Raw genomic sequence first — 18,963 nt, forward strand, 5'->3', positions numbered from 1 at the left:
AGCACGTTACCACTAGGATAACGCACTATTACAATATTAAAAATTCATTAGGAGTATATATATTGAAAAACTTTCGTTTTTAAAAATGTCAAATTGTTCAATTTCATTGCATATCTCCTCGATTATCAAATATTCAGTTTTTAAACAATATTTCCATTGATTTGCCATTAACAAAAAAAAAAATTGGAATTATTTAAAATAAAAAAAAAATGAATGATGCCAGGATTGAACCCGGGCCGCCGGCGTGCCAGTCGAGCACGTTACCGCTAGGACAACGTGTTTATTTAAAATTCTAAATTCATTAGTGGTATATATTCAATACATTGAATAATTTTTTCCATTGAAATTGCACAAGATGTGGTTTCCCCCTTCCGTACGTGCTACAGTCGGCTCAATTTCAGTTAAACAAATGAAAAACAAAAAGCATTCGTACAGCAGAAAATAAAATTCACCCCGTCGACTTGATGGACACCCCAGCATTGCAATAAAAACTTGGTTAATAAAAAAAAAACACCCCACCATTGCGTGTGGTGCCCTCCCTCTCTTGGGGTGCAGTACTACGATGTCGCTGGGGTCTCTTCAACCCCGAGAACTGAGCCTCTACTTTAGTCAATCCTCTTTGGTGCATGTGTAGATGCAGTAACTAAACTCTATTAATAGAACTATTCATTTACGGTTATGTTCCTGATGCTATCCTCGAAGATCCACGAAGATCCCTCAGGAAGCATCAAAAATATCCGCTCATCTATTTTTACATCGCCCAAGTGCATGAGTGTTCATCAGCATTTTTAATTTGTCAGAGTTTCTTTCTCGTTGGTTCGGCATACCTATTGTTGTCCAACTCCGCGGAAGTGTACTTCATTCAATTATAGATAAACCTAAATTTTTCTAAAATGGGTAGAAAAAAATGCCATCGATCTATTCACAATTACGATTCTTCACAAAAAAAAAAAATACCACAGATTAAACGTAAAGAAATTAGTCAACAATGTGAAAATTTACTTAAATGTAAGTTTACTCGACTTTTATTCATTTTTTCAGGAGACTTTGGATTATTATGATAATTTTTTAAAACTTAATCAGGAAATTTTTCGAAATTCTTCGAAACGCATATTAATTTAGCATATGCACTTGAGAAGTTGAATAGCTACGGGATGAATTAGTATCTCCAAAGAAAAATATTCTCCAAACATAAAAAAAATTATTTCTTGCTTCTTTGACAGTTATAACTATTATGATGGTATTATTGTTTTTCATATGCAAGTGTGTAGCGACCCCATATACACCACAAGATTATGGGAAAGTTACCTGGAGATTTCATCAATTTTGGAAAAGATTAATCGCCTTGAAGAGATGAGGATGGCTACAACAACACCACGTGCAGAAGCGATAATGCAATTTATTGAATGGTTGAAAAGTTACGGCGCAATGATTGAAGGTGTTAGCATTGGTGAATTTGCTGGATTTGATCTTGGAATTAAAGCTGAGAAAGATTATCATGCAAATGAGCTAGTATTGGAGATTCCTAGAAAAGTAATTTTCAGTATCGAAACTGCTGCCCCAGAACTATCTTCGATTGCTAATGACCCAATAATTCAGCATATGCCTCAGGTGGCTTTAGCTATTGCACTGTTAGTGGAGAAGCACAGGGAAAACTCTAAATGGAAGCCTTATCTGAGTGTACTGCCTAGGACTTATAATACTGTGCTTTATATGAGCGCTCGTGATATGATTGAGCTTAAAGGCAGTCCTACACTAGGTATTTATTTTACTGGGTACCACATTTTTCGAACAAATCTCTTTACGTTTTTCAGTAATCTTGTCATAAAGTTTACAAAGCCATCAATTATTGACGATTCCCCCCATTCCTCAAATAACTTTCCAACTATCTAATAAAGTGATTGATTACTCATTTGTCATTTTTAGAGGTTGCGCTAAAACACTGCAGAAACATCGCTCGTCAGTATTCATACTTCAACCAAATGTTCCAAAGTAACGGTAGCAGTAATCATGTATCTCAGATTCTAAAAGACGTCTTCACCTACGAAGAATACTGGTGAGTTAAAAATTCCTTGTGAATACAAATATCGCCATAATTACACTTTAATTAATTAATTGATGGTAGGTACAAAAGATAAATACAACTCTCTAAATAAATTACCCATGCCCATGCCCATGCATTTCTTTTTTTTTTTTTTTGAATTCACAAAGTTGCGTGAGATATTGAAAAATTTTCCTAACCATAATTTTTATATCATTACCATTTCACAGTGAAAAATTGGGAATAGTATCCCAGCTATCATCAGCATCTAATGAGTCATTTTCAATATCACTCTTGGATTCATGAATTCCATTATTAACGGTATTTTCTATCGCTCGCTTCTCTTGTTTCTCCGATGTGGAAGTTGCCATGACATTAATCATAATCGTATTGGAGCTTGAATTAGATAATTTTCGAGAGTTTATTGGTATTTGAAATACAGTCCTTGATAATGGATTGGAGTGAATTAATTTCTGTTTTTGCCTAATCTTCAATCCCACGAATATAACCAAGAAGCTAAAAAAAGTAACACCAAGAATTGTTCCACTGGCAATTATATTTGGTTTAACTCTAGACAATGATTTTAAATCATTATCCATCAATATTTCAAGTGATTTACTATTCTCCTGTCGATTGGTATTTTTGATATTTTCTTCGTCAGCGTTTTTCACGTTTTTATTAACATGTTTAATACCTTCAAAATCATGATCTACAGTCGAAGAATCATTTATGTCAGTTTCGTTCATTTTTTCGTTTGTTTCTATTGAATTTATAAATATTAAACGATCATTATTATTATTGTTATTATTATTGTGATAGTGATTATTATTATTATTGCTATTCTTATCATTATTAGTAGTAGTAGTAGTAGTAATAGTAGTAGTAGTAGTATTGACATGGTTATTATTCTTATTTGGTATTTTTGGTCTGGCATTAACAGTGAAAGGTAGTGATTTAAAAGCACTCAACAATTCAACTAAATGAATTGAATGTTTATCAATCTTTTCATTATTTCTATAATCGTTCATAAACTTATTTGTTTTTAGATCATCGATAATGATTGATTCATTGCCTTGACGTATGTTCAGATTTTGTGTTATGTCCGGATTTTCTATCCTGTGTTGTAATGAAACATGTTGATTTTTATCCAAAGAATTCATAGGTAAATCAAAGTTTGTAGTTTTTATCTGTGCCAAGTGCAATCGGCTTGAACCTCTTTGCCTCAATGCTATTAGTTCCTCTAAACTCATATTCCGTGATTTAAGTATTGCTTCTAGCTTCGCGGCAGTTACTGACGAGGTTAGTAAATCTAAAATTTCTGTTCGCGCTTCTGGTTCAATCTCTACTAAAATCTCTTCGTAAATATTGTTTTTGGGCTTGACAACTCGATGATTTGTAGGAGATAGCTCATACATAATTTTGACTTTGTCATATTTATCGTTGGAATCACTATAAATTATTGGTTCTTCGTTTTGATAGTCCGCATCTACAGTATCAAACATGAAATTTAATTTTTTCCTTCCAGTGCTCATCTGTATTGTTTCCTTTGTTATTGGAATAGTTGGAGTAAATTCAGTGGAAGTCGGAATATTTTGACTATTTAAAATTGAATCTTGATGGAATTTGTGAATGTGGTCGGCAGTTGTTCGTGACCCTTCATTTTCTCTTCGAAAATCTGAGTATGCCATAATTTCTTCATTTTCATTTGAGATCACAAGAGTTGTCATGTTCATTGGAAAATCCGCACTGGTGGTTGTAATTTTCTCATTATTTTTAGAGGTATGCTCATTTACTCTAGAACTTGTCAGTTTAATTACAAGCCCATTATTATTTGTTGAAAGCTTTTCTTCCCGCTCAATGTCTGAAGCTTTCAATGCACGAATGACCTCCGTTTTCCTTTTTATAAGATCACTCAATGACAAGTTGCTCTGTTGAAGAATTTCCGATAAAGAAAAGCCCGATATTTGTTGTATTTTGAGTAATGATTTAAGCTCAGAGTTTTCTGATATTTGATCAATGTTTGGTAAAGAATTCGTTCGATCGTTATTATTATTATTTTTTATTTTTACGAATGTTTTTCTTGAGTTCACTTGAGAAGAATAAGGGTGGAGAGGGGACTGAGAGTCCTTTGGAGATTGACGTTTTTTCAGTCTAGGAAGATGGTATTCTTCATTATTCACTTCATAATTATTAAATGAGTGGGATGACCACTCACTTCTGTACTTTATATTTTTTTGTGATAAATTTCCGAGTTTTTCAATATTGTCAACATTATATCCTCCGGTCGTTGGAGTGCTTGGCGAATTTGATGAATTCAAATTTCCATTGTCTTTACATTCACTCGTTAATTTACCATTGGAAAGTTGAACTGCGATGGCATGATTCCCGTCATCAACGACACTTTCCTATAATTAAATGAATAAAAGACAATGGCTTAAAGTATGGCTGCTGTTTAATGATAATAATTGAAAATAGGACAGAATACTGTGATGTGTTGTTGATTGTTGATTTTGTGTGCTTTTGTTTTCAATTATATGTGCAATGCAAAAACATGGAAAACCAATATTTTATACATTTACATGAGGAAGGTTGAATTATAAGAAGAGTGGATGAGAATTATTTCAACAATGGAACAATTTCATGATAATCCTATGATTGAAAGTCATTGTAGAAAGTTTACCCTGAATTTTGAGTATTTTCGAAACATTAAGAGGTCTATTTTAATCTCATGATGATTTTCCTTGAGCAATGTGACAAATGGAAAATTCTGATCAAAAGCCAAAATTTTTTTTACCAGTCTAACATAGAGGCTTATTTTTTGTTTTAATTTTGAAATCCTCTGATTTCGTTCCTAGGATTTTAAACTTTCCATCTAATTTTATGAAATATTTTAATAAATTATTTCATGTGATATATTATTTACACGCTTTGCCGTGTCTCCTCATTGCATTACTTAAATTTATTAATCAATATAATTAATCATCTCACCCGTAATGCATAATCTTTTTTGTATCCAGAATTTTTGTCAACATTTAAAGCCATACCGCAATCAAAACTAAATCCAATGAACACCAGCAAAAACACACTCTTCATGATTGAAACTTTATGTTAATTCAAAGTTATAGATATTATTTAATCATGCGTGAAAAACATAATTCTCTCGTACGCCCCCGATTGGCATCATTAAATTTCCAAATTCCCCTGATAAGAGAAAAAAAAAATTGTCAAAAGTTTTTTATATCACTGAAATAAATCGTATGAATCTTGATAACTCGTACAATACGTTGCTATATTCTCTCGCCTAATATACGCATGGTACCACTATTTGCTTTGCGTGCCTCTCACCAACAGATGCGGTTTTCTTTCACTCAGCCTCGTAAGTAAGTCGGTGAAACTCGTCGAGATTTAAGAAAAAAAATTTTAGCCAACCTCTAAACTCCCCTTCTTTCTTTTCTGAACGTAACGGAAGAGAGGTAGATGAGAAAGTTTTTAATTCATACGACAGAAGTATTTGTAGACTTCCCGATGCTCCATTATGCTTCATTTACGTTCTAACATCTGTAGGTCAAGTTCATCAGCCAATTGCAACGAGAAATAAATTAAAAAGTTGTCTGCAATAAGGAAGATTAAATTAAATAGAAGTTTTGATAAGTAGTCAATTGATAATAAATTATTCTCTGTTATAGCTGGGCAGTTTCTACAGTCATGACACGTCAAAATATAATTCCCAGTGAACATGCGGGAGAGATGATACATGCTCTTATTCCAATGTGGGATATGTGTAATCATGAAGAAGGAGTGGTAATTGCTTTTATTATTCTAATTTATCGAATAAATCAGTGAAATTAATTTGTAAATTATATTTCTATGCAGATTACAACTGATTTCAATATCAACTCGGATATGTGTGAATGCTATGTAAAACGTGAATTTAAACAAGGAGAACAAATATTTATAAACTATGGATCTCGAACAAATTCCGATTTTTTTGTTCACTCTGGATTTGTTTATCCAGATAACAAGAATGATGGATTCAAATTACGTTTGGGTATTAGCAAATCAGATCCACTGTTTCAAGACCGGATGAAGCTACTGGAAAAACTCGAATTTCCCGCTTCAAATTTGTCGTTTTTACTTAATACCACTAGTGAGCCTATTTCCGATCAAATGCTGGCGTTCTTGAGAGTCTTCAGTATGAGAAAATTTGAATTGGACCATTGGCTAGAGTCTTCTAAAGTTTTGGATTTAAAGCATAGAGATTGCGCCCTTGATACTGTAGTCGAGACTAATGTTCGAAAATTTCTATTAGCACGACTGAAACTACTCATGGCAAATTACCCGACTACTTTGGAGGTAATTCATTAATTTTTTCAATTTTATCGGCAATGAAAAAAAATTGAATAATATAGTATACCATGTCAACTATATTTTCGGTATACTACTACTATAAGAATTATATTTAATTTCTTGATATATTTCGTTTTTTCATTGTCAGGAAGATTTGAAGATTCTCAAAACGATGATGCCACCAATTGGAAAAATGATCGTGGAGCTTCGCGCATCTGAAAAGAAAATACTAAGTCAAGCAATAGATTACGTGGAGCAGTGGGTGAAGGCATGACAGGTTTAATTTGCGAAACTGCTGGGTGCTATGAATTTTCTGGAAAGAATTGAGTTCAATTGGATTGCGAAATCAATATCAAGATTCCCATAACTGCGGTACATAACTTTTACTCATACAATAATTTGTAAATGAGCGCAACATAAATTGGATAATAATAAATCTTAATGACAGTCTCTAATAGGTCAGTAATATGTTTATTGTTTATTTACTTCGGTTAATTAAAAATTCCATTTGTGAGCTCGGTATTGGTAATTGGTCATTGATATTAATATTAATATGATATATATTTATTACTTAGGTAACTAGATGTTGCTCAACTCGTATAGTTGTGTAACTGAGTTTGTGTAAGGAGGTCAGTAACCTACTAATGTCACTACGTTCATCACCATTTTTAGTGGATTATAATTTCAAAATCTTTCATAGATTCCAGCATCGAACATTTCTTGCCATTTTCGACCATGAGGATACTCATAGTCAATCAGTGTTTGTTTTTTTAATTGTGTGGAGTAACCGGCAGCATTTGGCGCCCTGTAATGAGCATTTTCAACAATTGAGGGATTCACAAAATGATCGTGTTGTTGGTCAACATATTCGATTATTCGACTTTCAGTCGTTCCACTCAAAGATACAAAATCCCACATTTGCAAGTGTTGAACCATTTCACAAAGACCTATTCCACCAGCATGGGGGCACACGGGTACTCCTAGTGTATATGCCATCAAATAAACACTCAAAATTTCGTTTACTCCTCCAAGTCTTGCTGCATCAATCTGACAAAAGTCAATGGCTTTGGCCTGGAGCAATTGTTTGAAGATAATTCTATTGGCACATGTTTCCCCAGTAGCTGTACCGATACCTAATGGACGAAGAGCCTTAGCGATTTTTGCATGACCCAAAATATCGTCTGGAGATGTAGGTTCTTCTATCCAATAAGGTTTGAATTCTTTAAGTTTATTCATCCACTCAATGGCTTGGTCAATCTCCCACATTTGGTTGGCATCGAGCATTAATATGTTTTTTTCACCAATTTCTTGACGGATTAAACGTAATCTGCGAATGTCATCATCGATATCATGACCCACTTTAACTTTGAAATGAGTGAATCCAAGAGATATATATTTTCGGCACAGAGCACGTACTTTCTCGTTACTGTAGCCCAACCAACCAACCTGCGTTGTGTAGGCGGGCAGGCCTCTTTCAAGAAGACGATTTTCTCGCGCTAATTTTAACGATTGTTTATCCTTGAGAATTTTAATAGCTTCATCTCTCGTTATTACATCGGAACTGAAAAAAAAAAACATGAAAAACTGGTCAAGATAAAAAAAACCATGAATTAGTATATCTTCATGAGAACCATTTGGTTGGAAAATTATGAGGATGGCATGTTGACGGGTCTGTGAAAATTGGGAGTATATGCATTGACAAAAGTACTTGCATGTATCGAAAATCGATGGTAGAGACCAATGTCTCTGGCGTTAAGTCCACCAGTAATTTCCAGAGCGGTACACCTTTGGATTTTGCCCAGAGATCCCATAGGGCATTGATAACGGCTGCGGTCGCTAAATGTATCACTCCCTTTTCCGGTCCCAACTATCACAATTATCCTCCTTCATTAACTTATCTATAAATATTTTATGTTAGCGCAATATTACGAAGGGTGGACATACCCATCGTAGTTGTGATTCACTGGTTACCTTCCTCCAAAATTCTCCGAAATTATTAAATATCTTATGAATATCTTCCTTCATGATAATTTTTAAAATTGCTTGACACGCCGACACCACTGAAATATTGAAGGTACAACACGAAAAAATAATATTGTACACCGTAATTCAACCTACTAAACATTCATCATGAAAATCCTTTTGTTTACCTATCTCTGTTCCTCTCCCGAGCGTAAAGGTCAATCCAAAACCTTCAAGATTGTTTTCCAATTTTATCATTACGTAAGCACAAGAGTAATCCGGATCCGTGTGCTAAATTCACCAAGACAATCAAAATTAAATCGTGGAGGTGGTGCTTGCAAAAAAAAAAAAAAAAAACACCATAACAGCATGCGACAATAATACAGTACAATAAATTATCAACTAACAACGCTAAAATGAGCCCATAAAATTCATGTGAATGTTTCAATTGACTTACCATAGCATCGCTTCCATCGGCATTCAATGAAGTTGGAAACCTTATGTCTTTTACCCATGCATCGATAATTCGTCCAGAAACCATTTTTAAGAAACTATATATTTACTGCTGGCTCAATTCCTGATATGTTAAACATTCAGCGACTTCAAGCTCAGCACAAGTGAGCAATTGCGTTATTGAATGCTATCAGCATAAAGGGGTAAATTAAACTCATATCTACTCTGTTATCACAAGATATATATGTAGATACATTTTCATTTATTCATTTATTCATATTAATCTGCCTCCAGGGCATTTATTATTTCATGATAAACTCTAATAGGAAAATGCCTTTCAAAGGTCAATTACAAGGTACAATTTTGATATATTTGAGCGACACTATCGTATGACTGTTGTTTGCTGAATTGTCTTGTCTCGAGGCAAGTATAGATTATCACCATTATCACTGACAGCTCTACGCTGTCTATACGTGCTACACGAGCAGTACGGATGGTCAGACAACGTCGGCATTGAGAAAATCATTGACATGGCTTACCTACCAACCCTAAGAGCAATTGGCCGCAAAAATTCTTGCTGACCAAATGCTGAGCTTTGAATCCTTACAACTCCACTAAACAAGGAGGAAAATATTGAATAAAATTCGGAACCTTCGGTACTTCGGTATTTTATCCGTATCAAAATGTAATTGAAAATTTTTTTCTTTTGGCATTTTATTATCATTGAATTTAGAGTGGCTAAATAGAATAGGATACCTATTCACTCTCCTATTCCTCCTATTCAAGCTATTAACGCGGAATATTTAATCGCCAATGCTTGAAAATGCTGTAATGAGTGCGTCGTGACTACTTTCTCTCTCCTCGATTAATTTTTCTCATTCACACTACCGCCCGGATTCCACGGTATCATGCGCATGTCTCTTGTATTCGTTGTATTATATATTACTACACACGTCATCTACCTGGATATTGTACTGTAGCATAATACACATGCATCGCTGTTTTCAATTATGAAATTTAGCTGAAGAGGAAGAATTAACTCGCATTTGGGTACTCAAATAACAATTTTCCCATTGTATTATTTTTTGCATACAAACAGTGGTTTTTTTTTCTTCCTCTTCTTCTTTTTCGACTAGTATAGTTGCCGGTTAATTAAAAGATGGCACTTCCGCCTTTGTAAATTAATCAATTACCTCTGAATCTCGTTATTCAATTGCAAAACTTGGAGAAAATTTTAGCGAGCTAATGAAACTAACGAAATTCGTGTAAAAATTTTCTCGCACTCTCGTATAGCTAATCTCGGTTGATTGCCTAATGTTAAAAAATTTTATTTCTTCGAAATTTAGAATCTTGGTTGAGAATTCGGGACTCGTGCCGAACAGTTCCTTAAGACCTGGTCGTTAATTAGCATAATAACTTTTAAAGCAGCGAAAAAGTGCTTCACAGAGAGTCGAGGGGGTGTTCTAGGGGGTAGGGGTCGGTGAAGAGAGGAGATGGGCGCGGTTCGTTAATTTTCCAAGAGTCAGAAACACTGAATGACCTTTGAATATTCATGTACACATAATCTTACATAAAAATAAAGTTTGGAATATATACAAATGTGTGCTCGAGTGATCAAAGAACATCTCCATCAGTGGATTATCGATGAGGGCAAGTGAGGCGAGTGAGGATGATGGAGATTCTATCGGCGATTCGGTCTCTGCTTTATTTTTTTCCTCCCCTCAGGAACAACCGAGAGACCTCAGTTTTTTTTTTTTTTTTTTACTGTCGAGAGAGTTTCTCGGACTTTGCATTCGTGGCCGACTCACAATCCACCCATCCATTAATCGCCCTGCCTCGGGACATTTTTTTCGTTTATTCGTCGTTGTCCCTGATATTTTTTCAAGTTTTTTTCAACGTCTCTCTCAAACCTGGTGCCTGGAATCCTGGTGCCACGACGACGCGACGGACGGACGCCTGCACTACTGTTTTCTACAGGAGGAACGATGGGGAAAAAAATCCACTTTACTTTATGACATTTGGTGTCTACTTGAGTGAAAATCATTTTTCACCTGGATATGAATGAAAAAAAAATTCTAAAAACAATGAAGAATGAATGTTGTTCGAAATGGTGGAAATATCTTGGAGAAAAAAATGACTTAATAACCGAATGAACGATAAGGTGAGAAACAACTCAATTAATCGGTCCATCATTCATTACAGCTTGAATGAAAGCGGTAGATAATATTGGGCTGGGTTTGGGCGATGAGATTAATCCTTTTTTTTGTATTGAATTTTCTATTTGGTACTCAATACAGCCTTTAATTTTCTATGGGAGGTAATTTCATCGAAATGTTGCAGTTACCATAGCACTGTCAGAGGAGACATCAAATTAGTTTCATGATAAATTTGCGGAGAATGCGGAGAAAGAGAAAATTGACGAATTGTAGAAATAAATTAAGGCTTAAAGACTCAATGATCCCATTTATAAGAATGAGACTATATTCCACTCGATTATTTTTTGCAAAATATTTCGGGATTGAAGGGCGAGAGATAAGAATTCGTAATGATATTTTTATGTCTCTCATCCTCCCATGCGTGGAAGGAAATCCCTTGGAAAAATCACTATCTGTTGGCTATGAAAAATTTTAGTGGTATTCGAGTTATTTTTATGGTTATCAGTCCGAGTTTATTTAATTTATTGAATTGAAAATCTCTTGAATATTCATTGCCAAATAAGTGATGGAAATTATTTAAAAAATTTGTTTGTCATAAAAAATGTAATTTAACAGCGAAACCAGGAATTCCCCCACTTGCTAACAACATCTATCGCTTCGTCGGTCGTTCAATAGATGTCGTTGTCGTTTTCCCGCTCGCGAGTTTCGCCTTCAACCCCTTAACATTACACACGAATAAATACACGAGAAAAGCGGCAAAAGTCTTGTCCATCTACGTCATTTTTTGAAGTTGTTCCCCCATTAAACCGCTTATTGCGTTATTCGCGAAAATTCTCACCGTTTCGGGGTGAATTGTGAGCATCTCTGGAGGTTTCGACGGGGATGGGATGAAAGGTGTAGATAGGAGTAGATAGGTGTAGAGTTCTCGAGACGACGTGTCAAATTTTATGAGAGCTGCGGGGGTGAATTGGGCAATCGTGGGGGATGCGCAGCCGGTGGTGGCTACACCCTCAAGCGCGAGTCTCACCGAGGCTCAGTCGCCTGCGCACCCTCTGACGGTAAGGGTGAATAATCATCACCTCCGAAAACTCACGCTTTTCAGTGACAGACCAGATCGGGGGTAGCTTATTGTTTTTTTTTTTGGCATTTTATTTTTGAATTTGCACGCCACGCACCACACCTTGGAGGGTGGCTTCTTGTCGACAGGTAAGAGGAATTCAATGTTGAGAATATTCCCATTAATTTGCCATCATCTTCAGGACTTGCAAATTGATAATTTCTGAATTGTCAATTGAATTGGAGGGGGAAAGGGATGGCTATGCGGCTCAGGGGTTGCCCGGCTGATTAATTGAGTGAGTGCCTATAGACCAATTCAATAATTTATTAATTTATTGGATAAACAAAATTTTGCAAATTATTATTTTTAAAGAAAGGAGTAGTAAAGTAAAGGAGTTTTTCGGATTGCGAATTTAGCGAATTATTATTGGTGAATTTATTTTGCAAGTGAAGTGCGGGGCAATGCCAGAAGGGTTTGTGTGATTTGCTTTTATTATTATTATTATTATTATTATTATTATTATTATTATTATTATTCGTGTGGAGTGCCACGTGACTGCAAGTGCATTTCCACCCGATAATTGCCTGTCAATTACAGAAATTGATCCCTTGATCTCGTTAATGTGCACGGATCAATTAATTTTTTCCGCTATTCCAATTTGCCGATGCACATGACGTTAAAGAAATGTTCATGGGCTTAAGTTTGAGTTGAGGCGATGGGAAACGGGGATTTGATGCGTCTTAGGAGAGCGATTTATGGTCTATCATCGAGTCCTCCTGGTGACTGCAGAATGAATGCAATAAAAAAGTCTCACTGATGTCATAAAATTCGTCGCTCACCACCGATCACAGCGCGCTACCAATTTAAACTTGATTCGTTTTATTTTTTGATTGGAGAGTTTGCACGTTTTCACTCGATGATCAACTCATTCGCAGAGTTGCAAATTTTCCACATCCCAGGAGATATTTTGGTTTCTTCTAAAACCTTTCCACTTTTTCCTTTGAACAAGTGATTTCATTATGAAAGCGAGAAATTTTTTTTGTGGAATTTTACGCACTAAAAAATGATTATTTGAGGGGTGAGCCATTTATTGGCGGGTAAATGGTGGGGTCTGTCGTATATCAGACTCGCGTTCTATTCTCCTGTGGTTACACACCTACATATGGGTATTCCCCCTATCGCTATAATTCCTTTGACGTCAAATTGCCGTTACAAGATGCCTAACCCACAGTGCATTGACGTCATATCTCTAATTGCCGGTCTATGCAATGCGCGATTGAGCTACATAAATTTACGTGTTCAGGCACAACGTGCAAAAGGGAATACGTGGGGGTGACGGTTTCGGGAAGACATCCTGGCCTCAAACTTTCATTATCCGGCCAGGAAAAGCCACCAGTCAATTGTTCATTTCAGTCAAAACAATTAGGAAGGACTTTGAGAAAATAATTATCCCCGTGGGTCAGCGCTTTTTTTCATTAATATTTTTATTTAAAAATTTTTTTGTCAACTTTGTTGGAAAGGCAGGGAAAACAAAGGAGTGAAACTCGAGGGGTGAAAACAGTAGTGGAAAAATGACTGGGAGGTTAGGATGGTCGTAAATTTGTTGAACCCCCGAAGGCGATGCACCTCGGGGTGAACACACTGTGAAGCACAGTGGACCTTAACTCCAGGGCTTCCTGCACCTGCCTGTTGTTTTTATCCATGTAAATTCTCGTGCACTGCATTACCTTTTACCGGGAATTTTCATTTCCCCTCTAATGGGATAGTGCTTTTGTAGGATAGGTCTTTTGTACTGTACGACTGAAGTTAATTGGAATTGAATTAATTCGGGTGAGAGCCAACTAATTGCCCGATCTGTGGTAAATTTTTCTTTTATCCTTTTGCCATTTTGCCATTTTGATTTTATCAATTTTTTTCGCTGGTAACAATGAAAAATAACAATTTTAGATTATAAATTGAATGAATGAAATCCAATAGCGGTTTCTAGTTGAAAATAGGAAAAATTATGGAAAAGGGGGTGGTACTCCGGTGAGTATGAAAAGGCCTAGTTTCAACACCAAAAGCAAACCCGACACGTCTATCTGTGAAGTTAGCTAGAGCGAGATGTGAGGGTGTGCTCTACCGTGGGCCATTGTACTGCACATGGTCCTTTATGCTCCTCCGCTAAATTTAACCCACTTACGTCCTCAAAGAACCGTAAACATGACATTTTTGTTAATAATTTCTCGGCACTTGTTTTGGGGCCATTTCACGTCTTAAAATATTGTACATGTATTTGAAAAAAAAAGACCATCAAATCGGGAATTTCAACAATTTCAAATATTCGACACAATTTATTTGCAAAAATCAATGCATTACATCATGCACAGATGTTTTCATTTGAAAATTCCTAGGGAAATTAACAATTTTAAAACTTGACCCATCAATCCAACTATCAAAAATATTTTATACTTCATTCCAATAAATTTTTTTATCTTTATATTAAGAAACTTGATCAATTTAAATTGAATTATCGTGGGATTCGGTGACGGTAATCTGGAATAGAATACCAGTTGGTGGTTTAACAAGTGAATTAAGGTAATTCATAGAGAGTATTTTCCCAGTACTGAGGAATCAACATCATTATATATGATATATCGTTGGGGAAGGAGGCCTGGAAAGTGTTGAGGGCTTATCCCCACTGGGTATGGAAGTCAGAAACATGGGCATTGTAGAATAGCATTTCCGTGTTGTGTTTCTACTTGAGAGTTGTGAAGGGGAGGAAGAGGTAGAGCCAGGTAGAGCGTTCCAATTTCAAGGATTTATTCGTGAATGTATATGCGAGAATACGAGTAGAACGTGCCAAGCGTGCACCCGAAACGTGCGACTCACCACTGGATTTTGGGCTTTGTTGGACAGAAGATGATCTCTCCACCGATCAGTCGGGAATGATCTGGAAACATCTCATGAAAATGCATATGACTGAAATTTCAAGATATTTTTAAGAGCGTAATAATTCTATGGGTAACGGGAATAAAGTCAACTCACAAGTGTGGACATACCACACCACTTGTGTACGATTCACAGGCGTATTCGTCAGCGATGACAGAATTTGCGGCCTCGCGGAAACTTACAAACTCAAGCTGGAGCCAAGTTTCAAGTCCTACCGCAAGGCAGATGGTGGGAGGAGGATTCACCCTGTCTCGGCTCGTGAGACATAGCCGGGCATCGAAAAGGGGATGGAACAGTAGAGACGGCATGAATGTCGTCGGCAAACTTTTGCCCCGAAAAGTTTTTATCGTCAAGTCGCACTTCGTACATAGCACCAGTGTGTTGTATACGTCTTAAGATGGATCAGCCGTACATGTTCTGTTTTTAAAATACACAGGAGTGGAAAAAATTCACCGAAAATTACAGAAGAGTTTCGTAATACTGAAGGACGAAGTGCAAAAGGATAGGATTATCATGTAATAAAATTTATCCTGGCTAGCCTTTCCTAATTGTATTGCATAGTGGCCTTTAACTCTTCTCTTCGTAATGGGGGCCTTTCCTCCGGGAATATATTTAAATATATTGAAAAAGAAAAAAAAAAAAACTATTGCCACTTTCACAATAAATTATTCTCGGTTGAGAATTCGGAGATTTCGTCAAATATTCCCTTGAACTCTCGAATTTCGTGGAACTGAGACTGCAATAGCTAAAATCCATTTTAATCAAATGTAATTGGTAAGATGGTAAAGCTAGAGTTGAGAAATCGGATTGAAATCGAGTGAGAGGACGTGATTTTGAATATTAAAGAAAATGGTAGAGAGGGTAATGGAAAAATGACGCAAGTTGGTAGCTTCCCACTGATTGCTCCTGACCTGTGGACCTCAAAGGACTTCCGGTTGAGCAGATCATCTCTCTGAGGTGCCCGCTAATCTCAAGAAGTATCAAATCGATAGACCCTTTCCTTCATAGAGAGAGAGAGAGAGAGAGAGAGAGAGAGAGAGAGAGAGAGAGAGAGAGAGAGAGAGAGAGAGAGAGAGAGTTAAGAGGAAATATGTTATCTCTGTTGGATTGCATGCATAAAAGATACCAGTACAATTCGCTTTCTCACTTGCACTTGATCTCGTGACATGGGTTTTGTACATGCACTCAGCTGTGTATTCTGGAGCCTCGTCCGTGGCTTTATGTTTGCTCGACATTTTGGCAACCACTCAAATGCATCAGCGAATTTCTCTGTATAATATACAATTAACACAACATTCTCATCTCTTTTTTAGCCCTAACATTCTATATTACTTCATACACTTATAATTAAATTGTTCGCTACTTCATGTGTAACTTTCAACATTAATTACTCATCTGATGATTTCACTGTTGAATTTTTGAGGGGCTCCATTTTACTTCACTGGAGTTCATGTTCCGTATCGGTTGAAAAATTAATGACGGGCTGCAAGAATAAAATCGCTCGTACTGCGCAATCGAAATAAATTAAAATTTTATATGGACACGCCAAATCTTGAATTTTTTACCTACTATTTTTCCATCCATTTTTTATTGGCAGTATAAATATACATTATAAAAATACATTATAAAAAACTTAGCCTATTTTTTTGGCATTAAATAATAAATGTACAATGAATAAATAAATTTTTAGGTAATTTGAAATATTGAGTGGACACGTTAAATATTTATTATTCGGTAATCCGTCCAGAAAATTCCGTGGAAGAATTTAAAGGCGAATACCTCATGTGGTCGAATAGCGTTATAAAAAATAACGATCCCCAGGGGACATCAGAGATGTGGTTGAATTTATCTATGAATTGTTCCCCTTTTCACTGAGCCAATGTCTGCTGAGGGAATGGTAATGCTCATCGATATATTTCAACCGAGGGAAAATAAAGGAGCCACTTCAATCACGAATATGCGATGTTCCTCCGATGTGGGATCCGGTACGAATGATCTATCGCAGCCGGTTGTTTGAATAATATAAAAACATTATTATGATTGAGGTGGAGCTTATCGAGAAATTTTCACTTGCCCGGTGAAATGCATTCAGATGCCATCATTTCTATTGCTCGTAAAGCTCTTTAACGGAGGGAATAGAAAATTCATGTAGTTTAAGGGGCAGTGGTAATTTAAAATGAAAGGTCACCTAATCCTCCGGTTCTTGGCGACAAGCAATATGCAACACGAATCAATTATCAGTCAATTTATTTTAACTCAACAGCCCCAGCTCATCTCAACTCAGCCCTTTCCCCTACATCTAACCTCATTAATCATTATGATTAATTACCTTCATAACAATACTCTCTCAGCCCTCGACTCTCTGAAAAATCTCATAATCCCAAAAATTCAGGATTTATTCCGGCACGCAAATTCTTATACGTAATTCCCCCGGCTGAGGGATCATCATTATATCATGGAGAATGCAAACTGGGTCGAGAGATCCTCGAAATTTCTATTTCAATTCCGTGGGGATGGCCTAGGGTTGATGTGGCGATCCCATTGGACTTGTCATCTTCAAAACTGCAATATCTGAATGGAACTCACCGAATTCTTCACTGAAGGACTTGAGGCCGGGAGAGAGTATTGGTATGCGATGAATATTTTTGAAGAGGATAATTTTTTTTGAATATTTTACTATGTCCATTTCATAAAAATAACAATAGCAAGGAAGGCAAAACGATGGTGGTAGTTGAATAGTATATTTAGGAGTATGTTGAGGCGCATCCGTAATATTAACTCCGTACGAAAGCGCACACAATGGCCACAATTACATTCCCAATGCCATGAAAACTCGCGGTAAGGATGGGGAAGTAAAGGGGCGACCGAGGGGAAAAGAGCCAGTGATAGTCCTTCGGCGGCTTCTCACATTCCTTTCCTATTGCATTCTCAAAATTAATTGCGGTTTTATCGCTTGGAAAGTGGAATATTCACCGAGCATAGAATATTTTTCATCGAAGAATTTACAAAGTAGAATTTCTCTGCTACACGATTACAAAAAGTCAGGGTAAATTCTTCTTTGCAGCTCCTTTATTGAAGATTGAGACGGCATCGTTGGTGAGGTTGGGGTCGGGTCGAGGTCTGAAACTCCATACAAGTAAGATAATTAAATTGAAAATGGAGTCGCTTTAAAGCTATGTTATGACGATTCCTCGGGAGATTTGGGGGTGGTATAATGTTGTTTTGTATCGTGGTATTCATTATTACGTTTGTTATACTGGTTTGATTAATGGTGGCAACCGAGTGGGATGCGATGATTAATTTGATTGCTCTGATTTACGGTGTGGCAGAAGTTATGTAATTATAGAATACTTTGAGGCCGGGGAATGTGCTTTGATGGAGCTGATTAATTGTATTGCCTAATAATGCACGAAATGTGATACGATTTCTGTGTTTTTTTTTTATTTTCTTCAGTTATTCTTAGTGAATTTTGGAGTTTAGAATTTGTATAGAATTTTCAAATTCGGAGGATGATGAAAAGTTTGGAAGAATTTATGAGAGAATATCAATGGGCATGGGCATGGGCATGGGCTACTTCAGTTAGATTATCTCTATAAACCTGCAGCCGGGGAAAAATATACAATATATATATTCCACTGCAGTTTATAAAAATGAGGAGGAAACTTTATCACGGAATAGAGAGCGCCTGAAGAAAGTTACATTTGAAAATTGGGAGGGAAAAGTTTAGCTGGCATCCCCCTGAAAAAGGGAAGAGAAGCCTTGGGTTATGTGTTTCGAGTTGCGCCCTAGTGAGCTCCTGCAAACTTCCTACTACTTAAAAACTTAATTTCACAGTGGCCACTGGCCAACGTGTCACGTGTTACCAATACCATCAGCACAAACTTTTCGGTTCGCTATAATCTTACGGTGATATCAATGAAGAATTTCTTACCGACAACAAAAAGGTATGATATGCCGCGTAGCCTACATCTATAGGCAAACAACTTACATACTACTTACAAACCTGTATGCACACA

General features: G+C 36.4%; 3 protein-coding genes across 7 annotated transcripts in view; 2 read left to right on the plus strand and 1 right to left on the minus strand.

Annotated features, from left to right (window-relative positions):
- Nucleotides 1–575: 575 nt before the first annotated feature.
- Nucleotides 576–6,843, plus strand: Setd3 (SET domain containing 3). 2 transcript variants are annotated; one of them, XM_011314537.1, is made up of 7 exons: nt 576–1,008; nt 1,265–1,533; nt 1,600–1,759; nt 1,927–2,056; nt 5,728–5,842; nt 5,915–6,394; nt 6,537–6,843. In XM_011314537.1, the coding sequence occupies exons 1-7, from the start codon at nt 894–896 to the stop codon at nt 6,660–6,662; spliced, it is 1,395 nt and encodes a 464-aa protein (XP_011312839.1). In that variant the 5' UTR covers nt 576–893; the 3' UTR covers nt 6,663–6,843. The 2 variants fall into 2 exon arrangements, with proteins under 2 accessions (XP_011312839.1, XP_011312838.1); XM_011314536.1 differs by having other exon boundaries at nt 581–1,008; nt 1,265–1,759.
- Nucleotides 6,841–9,649, minus strand: LOC105272416 (mitochondrial enolase superfamily member 1-like). Of its 3 annotated transcripts, none has more exons than XM_011314534.1 (6): nt 9,560–9,649; nt 8,808–8,990; nt 8,539–8,641; nt 8,333–8,448; nt 8,101–8,255; nt 6,841–7,949 (listed from the first exon to the last, which is right to left on the minus strand). In XM_011314534.1, the coding sequence occupies exons 2-6, from the start codon at nt 8,889–8,891 to the stop codon at nt 7,073–7,075; spliced, it is 1,335 nt and encodes a 444-aa protein (XP_011312836.1). In that variant the 5' UTR covers nt 8,892–8,990; nt 9,560–9,649; the 3' UTR covers nt 6,841–7,072. The 3 variants fall into 3 exon arrangements, with proteins under 3 accessions (XP_011312836.1, XP_011312837.1, XP_011312834.1); XM_011314535.1 differs by having other exon boundaries at nt 8,360–8,448; nt 9,343–9,648; XM_011314532.1 differs by having other exon boundaries at nt 9,343–9,645.
- Nucleotides 9,650–12,011: 2,362 nt separating this feature from the next.
- The window catches only part of LOC105272418 (uncharacterized), a 30,733-nt gene continuing 23,781 nt past the window's right edge, over nt 12,012–18,963 (plus strand). For both annotated transcript variants that reach the window (XM_011314538.1, XM_011314539.1), the window contains exons 1-2: nt 12,012–12,165; nt 12,219–12,311. The gene's annotated coding sequence lies outside the window, so the exon portion shown is untranslated. The remainder of the gene's footprint in view (nt 12,166–12,218; nt 12,312–18,963) is intronic.

Source organism: Fopius arisanus, unplaced genomic scaffold, assembly GCF_000806365.1.
Source record: "Fopius arisanus strain USDA-PBARC FA_bdor unplaced genomic scaffold, ASM80636v1 scaffold00173, whole genome shotgun sequence".
Classification (NCBI taxonomy): domain Eukaryota; kingdom Metazoa; phylum Arthropoda; class Insecta; order Hymenoptera; family Braconidae; genus Fopius; species Fopius arisanus.

What these genes read in the sequence shown, in the direction of transcription:
- Setd3 (XM_011314536.1), top strand. Translation starts at nt 894, where the DNA reads ATGGGTAGAAAAAAATGCCATCGATCTATTCACAATTACGATTCTTCA. An exon ending in TTCACCTACGAAGAATACTG is followed by an intron (nt 2,057 to 5,727) that starts GTGAGTTAAAAA and finishes TCTCTGTTATAG; the next exon opens with CTGGGCAGTTTCTACAGTCA. An exon ending in ATTACCCGACTACTTTGGAG is followed by an intron (nt 6,395 to 6,536) that starts GTAATTCATTAA and finishes TTTCATTGTCAG; the next exon opens with GAAGATTTGAAGATTCTCAA.
- LOC105272416 (XM_011314534.1), bottom strand. Translation starts at nt 8,891, where the DNA reads ATGGTTTCTGGACGAATTATCGATGCATGGGTAAAAGACATAAGGTTT. An exon ending in CCGATGGAAGCGATGCTATG is followed by an intron (nt 8,642 to 8,807) that starts GTAAGTCAATTG and finishes TGGTGAATTTAG; the next exon opens with CACACGGATCCGGATTACTC. An exon ending in CGGGAGAGGAACAGAGATAG is followed by an intron (nt 8,449 to 8,538) that starts GTAAACAAAAGG and finishes TCAATATTTCAG; the next exon opens with TGGTGTCGGCGTGTCAAGCA.